Raw genomic sequence first — 12,500 nt, forward strand, 5'->3', positions numbered from 1 at the left:
AAAAAAAAAAAATCTCCACAAATAAAACTGTGTATTACAAAAATGAGAGGGAAAAATAATTTTCCAAAGTTGAAAACAGACCAAACTGTAATTTAATATATCTAGATATATTAAACGAAGAAAACAAAACAAAGACATCTCTTATCAAAGACTAATTAGGCAGACAAAAATCTATAGCCCCCTTCATTCTTAGAAAGGCTCGGTGCACCCGAGTGCTCACTTTCTCAGGGTAATGTCTGCCCTCTAGTGCAGCTCAGCACTCACTGCTGTCACTAACCAGCAGACCTTACTCCTCTGTAGATGATCACAGTGCTCTCTCTCTCTCTCTCAATGAAGGGCTTCACCTCCTCCTTCACAAACCCATGCCCACCCTTAAGCTGAGTGAATTCTACAAGTGCAAGAACTTCACATGCTTGTTCTACACATGCAAAAAGGCTCCAAAGTACGGCACTATTTTTACACCATGAAAAGTGTAGTACAGTTAAGACATAAGGATACAACAAAAATGGTCTATAATAGAGCGACACCTCTCCGGCTCTCTAATTTTACTTTTTGAAGTCACACACAGATCTATTGTGCTTGTGTTATTTTTGTTAAGGCAGGGTTTGCTAACATCCCTGGCTTGCCTAGAATTAGTTGTGTGGATCAAGCTAGCATCAAACCTGCAGCAATCTATCTTCTTGCCTCTGGCTTCCAAACTCTGGGATTAAAGACTTCAGTTGCCACACCCAGCTAGAGGTCTTTTTTTTTTTTTTTTTTTTTTTTGGTTTTTTTCGAGACAGGGTATCTCTGTGTAGCCCTGGCTGTCCTGGAACTCACTCTGTAGACCAGGCTGGCCTCAAATTCAGAAATCCGCCTGCCTTTGCTTCCCGAGTGCTGGGATTAAATGTGTGTGCCACCACTGCCCTGCTCAGTGAAAAAAATCTTATGCAGTTCAGATGGACCATAGACTCACCATGTAGTCAAGGCTGGCCTTGAACTCCCAGATCCTACTGCCTTCACTTCTAGATACTAGGATTACAGTCAATTACCAAGCGTATCAATTTGAGACTTAAATCTTCACATGGTTCTATGACAAATCTTTTCTGTTTGGGGGACAAGCACTGCTTAATCTGATAACCACCAGGAGGTTGTATGAGATTCAACAACAAAGCCTTTTTTTTCTATGTCCAAGAGGCAAGACAAGACAAAACCACATGGGAAAAACAACTCAGTGCTTATAGCAAGTTCTGATGAGACTAACGGAGTAATGCATGTTAGAGTGGAAGAAAAGAGCAAGTGTGGGGTTGAAGCCCAGCCAGCTACCAGCTGGTATAAGCTAGATGCAGAATTCAGTGTGCAGAGGAAGGGAGAGATCAAGAGGCTTGGATGATGAAGCCACGGGAATTTAGACACAGCAAGCATTGTGCACTGAACTACCAAATGTAACAGCCTGATACTGTCCTCTAATTAAGAGGGTTTGCTCCATCCCTGATACACAAACACTGGATTTTTATAGCCTAAGCAGCAGGCTATTTTAAACATGCAGAGGAAATGCATTTTCAGTTACAAACACTGGCTCCTCTGCATCTGTCCTTATTTGTTACTGAAGGATGTGTGACAGGATGTTTTACTCTTCTGCACTGGTTTTCCTGTATTGCTTAAATCTGTTTAGAGAAAAGGAAAACACAGTTTCTATAAACTGAAGCAATTCCCAAAGGGGGTGGGGGAAGGCAAACATTTTACTGTATTACTTTTCTTTTATATATTAGATGACTCCTGAAAATTCTTCCCTTGAAAAGACCTCCGTACATATGGAATCTGTTGCAGATTCTAACGTTTTCAATGATAAAAAAAAGCCTACTTTCAAACCCCAAAGCAGATGACTTCCTTTGGCATTCCAAGCAGTTTTCTGACACAGGTCAGAAAAACAAGCAGATTGCCCTTGAAGGGCCACTTGAGATTTTAAATGTCCCATACTCCTGCACTTTTGCTCAGATACTTAGATATTCTATACTCTGGTATATTCCATTATAGCTTTCAGAGAAGTTGATTAGCACAGAGTTCATTTGCCCCTTGTGTAATAGAGTCAGTAGGTCATCAATCTCCTGAGAAATAGTTCACCAGAATAGCTGCAGTAACAGTGCCTTTCGGCAGCTGCCCTCTACCCCAGGAGCTCTCCCGTGCAGCCTGAGGATGCCTCCTCCCTCCTTCTGCAGTCCCTCTTCCCAGCAGAGCCTCCATGTTGACCCTTTGCTATGCCAGGACTGTACAGCTCAGGTTTGGGAGGAATCCTCCTCAGTCAATTTAAAGAGACTGTCCTACGCTGATATCCAATCAGCCCAGATTCGTTTAGAAAGAGTCTGCTTAGCCAGTCTTCAGGACAATCAATACCACTGATGTGTAACAGAAAAGGCAGTTAGCAGTATCTAAGAAAGGCCTCTCTTCCTTTCACTCCAATCCGGGTCTCCCTGGAACCACTTGTCACATAAATAAATGACTTGCATATAAACCTTTGTCTTGGATTCTGCTAAGTGTGTGTACCCTCACTTACAATGTACACCACTTTAACACCATTATTCAGAGCCAGGCTAAAGAGACGAAAATTTGCCTACACAGTTTAATAGGAAATCTGGTGGATTTTTAATTTGAGAAAAAAAATGTAGACTAAAACTCCTGTTTGTCAGGTAGAGTGACCCACACCTTTAACCCCAACACTCAAGAAGAAGTAGACAGATCTTGATAAGTTTGGCACTAGCCTGGTCTGCACAGTTAACTCCGGGCAAAGCCATGCCTGCACAGTACAAGTCTGTCTTAAAAACAAACAAACAAACACCAACTTTCCTGTTCAAAACAAAGTTGACTATGTTTAATGAGGTGACAGTCCCCATCTAAAAGGTCACAGAAGTCAGCTTAGGAGCCTGGCCTACCCAGAACTCTCTGCTGGCTGGTCAAAGATACCCCTGTGGTAAGGTCTATGATCATTCCCTTAGAGCCTACAGCCTTGGGCTTCACTTATTTCCTTTTTACATATGTTAAGATAGGAACTTTTGCTTTCTCAAAGAGAAAGGAATTCTAATCTTCAGCTAAAATAATGTATGGAAAGATCAAAAGAAGTAAACTATCAAACTTTCTTTTTAAAAAAATAATTTTTGACTGTTTTCTTTGAGCTAGGGGCTTACTCTGATGCCTTGGTGGTCTACCTATCTGAGTCTCTAACTCGTTGGGATTACAGATGTAGATGTCTGTGCCCACTGACCTTCTGATGTTCCTTTGCCACGAGGGGGGCTGGAACTAAGTACTCAATTCAAAATTTATTAAACGTTCTGATGATCTGCTAATATTGTCATGCAAAAGTAATAATCTTTAGGTATATGATTTACATGTTCAGCTTTATGGTTAGCTTTTTTCAGGCTGGGATTATTAAATAAGCAATCCATGCTAATTTTTTCTAGCAAACTCCATCTGGGTAAATAAATACTTCTGACAAGGCAGAGTTTCATTCCCTATATCACAATGAAGTAGAGACAGCCGCAGTTAGAAACCGGGCCTCGCAGAGAACAGTTTTCCCAGTGTGCCAACTACACCTGGGACTGAGGCACATACTCACCCTGACCCAGCAGGGAGTGGTGTCGCTGGTGAAGTGACAAGAGCCTGAGGTTTTTCTTTCTCTGTTTGCTTGAGGAAAGACTTGGCTTCCTTAGACGCAGCATCTACTTCCTTAGTGACCCTAGTTCAAGGAAAGAGAAAGAAACTTACAAATGGGATAAGAAACAAAAATTGGGGGGCTGGAGAGATGGCTCAGCAGTTAAGAGCACTGGTTGCTCCTCTAGAGGACTCAGGTTCAGTTCCCAGCTCCCACATGGCTGCTCACCATTGTCTGTAACTCTGGCTCTAAAGGATCCACCCTTACACAAACATACATGCAGGCAATTCCAAAGTACATAAAATTAATACATTTTTTAAAAAGAAGCAAAAGTTATAGCAAGTGAAGTAAGTGAAAACAAGGAACATACCACTGAGCTTTCAATAAATTCTGGCCACTGAGTCTTATGATTAAAGTTCACTCTAACAGTTCTATAAATAGGCATTTTCCCAGACTGACACTAACAAACAAAACAACAATGTAGTTCAATGTTCACCTTCAAATCTCCCACTCTACCTGCCAGCATGGAGACTCCCTCCACACACACCCCACTCGTCCTGCCAGCATGGAGACTCCCTCCACACACACCCCACTCGTCCTGCCAGCATGGAGACTCCCTCCACACCCCCCACTCGTCCTGCCAGCATGGAGACTCCCCCCACACCCCCCACTCGTCTCAGCTCACTTGGTTACTAGCACAGATCTACAGAGACCCTGCCCGCACTCCCTCTCCCTCGCTACCCAGATGAGCACAGTGAAATGGAGATGGGACACAGGGACACAAGCATGGACACAAGCATCACCATCATTTCAAGAAGGAAAGCAAACAAATGGAAATATCCCACGGAAGCTCCTTCCTGCTCTGCACCTAAAACTCCAAGACAAAAGCACACTTCCTTTAAACTGGGCAAAGTAGAACTCCTGGGGAGTGTCAGAATGTGACACAGTCCTACTTCAATTCAAACTGAAAGCACCGCATCCGACAAAAAGTTCTAAAGAAAGAAAGAAAGGTGCTTAAGGTGCTCCATATTCCAGGTGAAGAGGAGAAATATGCAATGCCTGTATTGACACGCCAGAGCAACAAAAGCATTTGAAGAATTTTGCTGAAATTCCAATCTACCAGTGCATTATAAATATTTAACCAAAGATTAGCCAAAAATGATAGAATAAACCCTATAAAATCCATTAGTGAGAGTATACCAGTCTCTACCACCTTCAAGGATAAATTTTCTAACAAAGAGCTACCTCTCTGCTGTACTTAATACTGTGTGTTATGTAAGTGGCACAAAGTTAAGTGTGAAGCCAAGCTGAGACTAACCAACATCCAGCCACAGCGGAGACACACCAGCAACACCCCAATGCTTACCTATGGCTGCTTTTGTAGCTGATACTGGGAAGGAAGGTTTGTGCTACAGCACTGTCATCCTGACAGGAAGCTCATTACATCCCTAAGGATTAAAACTGAAATCTAAGCAGTTACTCGACTTACTCAACGATCCGGCGTCTACACAGCAATGCTAGTGAAAATTCTGCCAACAGACCGTATTTTCCAAACTGACTGTCACACATTTCCTGTTCCATATGCTCCTCCAGAACCTTGAGCAAACTCCTTCAAACTGGATGGGGTTTTATGACTGTGTCACCTAAGGAGAGTTCTGTGCAAATGGCTGTAAAGTGGTTCTGTACTCCAGGCCTTCTGCAGCCTTTCTTCTCTGAGAATATATCTTTAGAACTCCATCCACTTGACAGCATAGATCGCATGGAAAGGCACAGACCGCGAAGTCTGAGGAACCACCCCTAGCATAAAGGTATCTGAGTTCTCAAGCATCAGGACGAGAAAGAAGTGGTCTTTAAGATGGTCCCAACACTGGCTAAAGGGAACAAGAGAGGCTGAGCAACTGCCTAGCTGGACCTAGAGGCCTCTGGAATTGTGAGGAACTGCAATAGGACAGCTAGCTGCTTCATGCAAGCTAGTAAATTGTAGGGTCATCTGTTATTCCGCTAAATCAACCCGAAATAAACCTGCATCAAAATCTTTGGGCTTAATGCTGAACTCAAAATACCATACTCAAAATAGATCCTTTAGGTTTCCTTGTCTTGTACAGAATCTACAGAAGACTGGAGAGGTTAATGAAGAACTAACACATATTTTACTGTCTACTTCCTGTAAAAGTCCTACTAACAGTGACAAATAAATGTGACCAACTCCACAGCAGTAATAAGTAGAGGGATAATAGAAAAGACGTCCACGTAACTTTGAGAAAGCAACACACCACTGGGCATGGTGGTACATGCCTGCAACATCTTCACACTAGGACAGTGAGCAGCAGTACAGGAGGTCAAGGCCATCCTCAGCCAATGAGACTCTGACTCAAAACAAAGAGCAGCAAGTCTGGAAGTACTAACTGCTCTGGTCTCCTCTGCTCTCTGGAGCTTGTAGTCATGTGGAATGAATGACAACAAGAAAGCCGATTTGTTTTACAGAACCCTAGAAAGGCTAATTAAATTTAATGATCAAAGGTGGAAGAGAGGCGCAGGCAGCCATAACCAGCTCCAAGTCTGCATTAGGGACAACAAAGCCTTTCTTACATCAAAACACGGGCCGTGTCCCAGCACTGCTGGTCTAGAGGGACCCAGTACATTCAGAGAAAATGAAAACCAAAGGAGGACAAGCATAAAGAATAAAGCCTCGGGCTGGCGAGATGGCTCAATGGGTAAGAGCACTGACTGCTCTTCCAAAGGTCCTGAGTTCAAATCCCAGCAACCACATGGTAGCTCACAACCACCCACAGTGAGCTCTGACATCCTCTTCTGGTGTGTCTGAAGACAGCTACAGTGTACTTACATATAATAAATAAATAAATAAATCTTTAAAAAAGAAAAAGAAAAAAAAAAAAAAAAAGAATAAAGCCCCATCCTGAAACTAAAGGAATTAAGTGCAAAGCCACCCTTAAAGGCTGTACATGCCAGAGGGCTGAGGGGCAAGGCCAAGTGCTAACCAACCCATAGTGTTCATAGTACTACCAGGGAATAGACACTTGACTGTTTGCTTCTGAGGCACAGCTGTTGCCCAACTATAGTACAGTCTAGTCTAAATTCAAATAATACACACTTCAGATAAGGGAAAACTATAACAAAAAAGTCTAGAATTGAAGGATGAGCTTCAGCAGAGAGCCACACAACACCTGACTGACACAGCAAACTTTAAAGGATCACTATCACAGCTGAACTTTAAGAATGCCAGGATATGCCAGGCGGTGGTGGCACGCGCCTTTAATCCCAGCACTTGGGAGGCAGAGGCAGGTGGATTTCTGAGTTCGAGGCCAGCCTGGTCTACAGAGTGAATTCTGGGACAGCCAGGGCTACACAGAGAAACCCTGTCTCGAAAAACCAAAAAAAAGAAAAAAAAAAGAAAAAAAAGAATGCCAGGATCTGAAGAACAAATGAACAAATGGCCCAAGTAACAAAGGGAAGCAAGCAGCAACATGAACTTAGGTTTTGTTGTTTTTGTTTTATAGCAGGGCTGACAAGGCTGATACACACGTAGGTAAACATGTTCTGGAAAGCATTCCAGATGCAACAGGACACGTAAAGAAACATGATATGGCTTCTGCCATTAAAAACTCACAGTCCAGCAACACAGCAACAACAAAAGCAACACGACAATCTATGACACACACCAAGTCATAGAGCAGGCGTGGGGAAATCTAACCCTCGGGAATGCCCTTCTTAATCTCAGTGCCAGTGTCCATGCACCCACCGGGAAACACTATGTAACCTGAGGTACTTCTTAAGGAACCTGATAGTTGACACAAAGAAACAGCAGACTGCTCTCTGCTGGTCACATCCCCAGAGCAACTCCACTCTGCGTTTTGTTTTCCAAGACAGGCTCTCCCAGTAAGCTCCAAGCTGGCCCTCTCCTGTGCTCAGCCTCCCAAGGGGCTAGAAAGTAACTTCACTTTTAGGAAGCAGTAAAGGATTTAGCTATCATAGTACTCTTAAGTAAGAGAATGGTTCTTATAATCATCTCATGCACGAGAGGGACTCCTGATAGGAAAAGGCCTATTACTAGCAAGAATTAATTCACCTGTTTTTCTATAGAAATTCCATTTTAACTTCATTTTCACTCACTCAACTTCTTGAAAAGTCTTTATTTGGAACTTTTCCATGACTGGAGTTTTCCCAAAGGTGAATCATTTGGGAAAGTCTGAGCTCACAGAGTCAGCTGGCTCTGCCAGAGAGAAGGGTAAGAACGGTCATCTTCCTCCCTTCCCCAAGGGTCGCACTGAGGAAGGACAGACAGACAACAAAGCTAGGGAAAGCTCACACTCCCTCATTCTCACAGAGACTTCTCCCACTAGCTCTCTCATACTTCTTAAAGATACAGTGATGCTCTTGAGACAAAGACAAAAAAGGAAAGAAACAATGATATCAAGAAATTAGAAGATATGCTCAAAGACAAACACCAAGTTTGTGCCTGGGTAGTCAAAGTTCAAATCTCCTAAGATCCGTCAAGAAAGTTCCTTATGGTATCTTAAATAATGTGCTTTTAAAAAAAAGTCTTGCCAGCCGGGCGTGGTGGCACACGCCTTTAATCCCAGCACTTGGGAGGCAGAGGCAGGCAGATTTCTGAGTTCGAGGCCAGCCTGGTCTACAAAGTGAGTTCCAGGACAGCCAAGGCTATACAGAGAAACCCTGTCTCGAAAAACCAAAAAAAAAAAAAAAGTCTTGCCAATAGCCTGGCAGTGGTGGCACACATCTTTAATTCTGGTGCTTGGGAGACAGAGGCAGGTGGATCTGAGTTTGAGGCCATCTTGTCTCAAAAAAAACAAATGAACAAAGTCTGGCCAACATAGCAACTATTAACAGGTTTAAATATATGAATATGTATAACATATCTAACATATAATGCTTGTATATACTATATCTACATATAAACAATTATACACGCATGCCCCAGGTTGGCTTTGATCGTCCTGCTTCCCCTTCCCAAGGGCTGGTGTTGCAGGAGTGTACCGCCACCACAGGCCTTTAGCAAGCTTTTCTAGTCTTTTTGCTTGTTTTTAAGATTCATTTATTTTATGTATATGAGTATACTGTAACTGTCTTCATACACACCAGAAAAGGGTATTGGATCCCATTACAGATGGTTGTGAGCCACCACATGTCTGGGAACTGAAGTCAGGACCTCTGGAAGAGCAGTCGGTGCTCTTCAACGCTGAGCCATCTCTCCAGCCTGCTTTTGTATTCTTTATGGGGAGGGAGTTTGAGAAGTCACTCTCACTTGTTCTGTTACAAATCTCAATAATGTATAATGTTTTTAAATTACTACGTTTTACTGAGAACTATAAATAAGATGCATGTGTTGAGTGTGCAGTTAATGAAAAGAAAGTGCCCTTATCCTGTTTTATTCGACAGATGGTGCTGCCCTCTTCTGACAAACTGTACGCATGCAGGCTCCCTGAGTACTTGGATATTTACAAAAGTGAAGAGTGAGAGAGCAGGCCTTTGATCCTAGCACTCAGGAGGCAGAGAGGCAGACAGATCTCTGAGTTTGAAGGCAGCCTGGTCTACAGAGTGAGTTCTAGGACAGCCAGGGCTATGGACAAACCCTGTCTCAAAAAAACAAACAAAAAAGTCAAGAGTAGTGTCACATGAATGTAATCCCACACATGGGAAGCATCAGGCCAGAGACTCAGTTCAATGTCAGCGTGGGCTACATTAGATTCTATCTCAAAAAAGATAAATAATCAGGGACATGTTAAATGTTAATATTTACAAACAAATTTATGAAATTCATAATTTCATGAGAAATGTACTGATTTTTCAAAGCAGCAGTAATTCAGCTGATTTTGTTCTTTATTAAGACTGTCCTGTAGACACTCTGCATGTGGGGTGTGATCTAAGCCAATACAGGCTTTGCGACAGTCTCACCATGTTGTCCTAGATGGAACTTGCTCTATAGACTTAGCCGGTCAACTCTGCCTCTAAATGTCTTGGTTTTTAACTTGTATTTTCTGTGGTACGTTAATACACTCTATACATTTTTATACAGGCATTTAATGTGATTTGACTAAGTTTATCCCTACTCCCTCTCTTCCAGTCTCTCTCTTACCACCGCTCTATCATATCTACTCCCAACTTCCTTGTGTATATTTTTTTTTCTTTCTTAAAACCCAGAGAGCCGCCGGGCGTGGTGGCGCACGTCTTTAATCCCAGCACTCGGGAGGCAGAGGCAGGCGGATTTCTGAGTTCGAGGCCAGCCTGGCCTACAGAGTGAGTTCCAGGACAGCCAAGGCTACACAGAGAAACCCTGTCTCAAAAAACCAAAAAAAAAAAAAAAAACCCAGAGAGCCCACTCAGTGCTGCTAATGTAGGGAACCTACTGAAACATGGGTAGTCTCTTAGGGGCTACATCCTTAAAGAAAACTGGCCCTGCCTCTCTCAGCAGCCATCAACGGCCAGCAGCTTCTTAGCTAGTTCAACTCTGTGACCCACTTCCCACACTGGGATTCTGACTGGATGATCCTGTGCAGGTCGTGTGCTTGCTGTCACAGCTGCTGCGACTGCTCATGTACAAATGCCCTGCCATGTCCAGAAAAGTTTCGCTTCTTTCCTTTTTCTTTCTTTCTTTCTTGGATTATTGAAACAGGGCTTTTTGCATAGTCTAGCTGTCCTGAAACTCACTCTGTACCCATGCTGGCCTCAAACTCATATAGATCTGCCTGCCTCTGCCACCCAAATGCTAGGATTAAAGGCACACATCACCACCTCTGGGACCGATTGCTAAACATTGATGGTTTACTGTTAATGTTCTGTAATTCCGTATTGGATAGCTGCAGTATGATTTTTGAAAGGCAAAATCCATTACCAATTCATGCCATCAATAATTATGTGACAGATCTCAGGAGCGCCTTACAGTGGGGAGTTCTGACAGATGCTGCCCATGTTCTTCACCTCAACATTAATGCTGGGTTCCTGAAGAATATCTAGTACTACCAGCACAGTTTTGTTTAATGCGGTGGTTCTCAACCTGTGGGTCACAACCCCTGGGGGTGGAGGGTGGGGTCAACAACCCTTTCACAGGGTCACCTATCAGATATCCTGCATATCCAATATTTATGTTACAGTTCATAACAGTAGCAACATTAGTTATGAAGTAGCAACAAAATAAATTTATGGTTAGGGTCACACCAACATGAGGAACTATATTCCTAAAGTCACAGCATCAGAAAGGCGTGGATTCTAGTCTAAGGTGATTAATTGGAAACTAAACATACAAGGCAAGCAATAATCCAAATTGAATTCTCCAATACAAATGGTCTGCACCCTTAAAACACCAAATGCACTAGTCTTGAACTAGGTCCTGAGTGTGTAAGAACACCTAGAAAGAATATCAATGGGATAACTGGGGCTTAAAAGGCTGTAACAGAATCATACATAGATCTACTCAAAATATGGCCTTCAAAACTACGTGTTACTGGTAAAAATTGAAAAAAATCTTAAAAATCAAAAGCCACTCGTCACTGACCTAAGCCCAGAGGTACAGTCACTATGGGCATAAGGACACCAGCTGAACAGGCCACACACATTACTTAGCCCTTACAATCACTGCATTACAGAGAACAGAGATCAAGCCCGCTTGTCAGGGTGAGTCGTTTATATCAAGATGTGCCGAGACGGCTCAGCAGGTAAAGGCTGCCAAACCTGGCAAGCTTATTGACTCCCGAGGACCCCGTGGAGGAAAACGAAGCAACTGTCACACAAGCTGTCTTCTGGCCTTCATACACACGCTGTGACAGGCATGCCCACACCCTCACATAATGACAGGCAGAACACTGAACATGGACGAACCTGAGTGAGTGTCCGCCATGTGGGTGTTCACTGTAATCCTGTTCTTACAACGCTGCTCTAAAGATACTTCAAAAAAGAAAATGTGTTTGAGAAAAATTTTCAAATGAGTGACTCTGGTATTGGAGAGATGACAGAAACTATGAGCTCTGAATGCGCATCCAGAGGACCTGGGTTCTATCCCAGCACCTGCACGGTGGCTCAGAACTGCTATGACTGCAATCCCAGGGGCTCTAACACCCTTTTCTGACACCTTCAGGCACCAGGTATGTATACGGCACACAGACATACACCCAGACAAAAGGTCCACACACATAAAATAATAATTAAAAATAAGTGTTGCAGGGCACGGTAGCTTATGCACGTAGTCTCAGCATTTAGGAGGCTGAGCAGATGGATTATGACAGCTTCACCTGCCTTGGGATACATAGTAAGTTCCAGGAACAGCCTGGCCTACACTGAGACCAAGTCTAAACAAGTTCCCAGAACAGCCTGGGCTAACTAAGACCCAGCATGGGCTACACTGAGACCCAGTCTAAACAAAGTTTAAGGGTTGTGCTTCATACTATTTATGAAACTAAAAATACAAAACTTCAATTTTTCAAAATGTATTTTCACTGGACAAAAATAGGCAACACTGTATATTAGTGGATTATATTCTATGGATCAATCAACACAGACAAACAGCATTTAGGGGGAGGAAATACATCTGTATAGAACACACACACATTATCATTCTTCTCACTAGTCCCAATATACTGTGCTACTTTTGTAGATTTACATTATCAAGTATTACAAATCAGATACCTAATGTACAAAAGACGTTGTGCATAGGTTATATACTGACTCCATGCCATTTTATACATGGGACATGAGAATCTGAGGTCTCCAGCATCATCGAGGGGTTCTACGATCCATACCACACACACAGAGCAAAGAATACAACTACTGAGAAACAGGTGTTGCTTTTGAAAGCAATAAACACAGAGAAAACTGTATTATAATACTGTATTCTGTCTGTATA

The 12,500-nt window shown here is 42.8% G+C and overlaps 1 protein-coding gene across 1 annotated transcript in view; it reads right to left on the reverse strand.

The window, feature by feature from the left end:
- Cfdp1 (craniofacial development protein 1) overlaps positions 1 to 12,500 on the reverse strand; it is an 86,881-nt gene that overhangs the window by 59,375 nt on the left and 15,006 nt on the right. Inside the window, exon 5 of the mRNA XM_021220429.2 lies at positions 3,590 to 3,709. Coding sequence (XP_021076088.1) covers positions 3,590 to 3,709 — 120 coding nt within the window. The remainder of the gene's footprint in view (positions 1 to 3,589; positions 3,710 to 12,500) is intronic.

The sequence above is a fragment of the Mus pahari genome, chromosome 20 (genome assembly GCF_900095145.1).
Source record: "Mus pahari chromosome 20, PAHARI_EIJ_v1.1, whole genome shotgun sequence".
In the NCBI taxonomy this organism is placed as follows: Eukaryota; Metazoa; Chordata; class Mammalia; order Rodentia; family Muridae; genus Mus; species Mus pahari.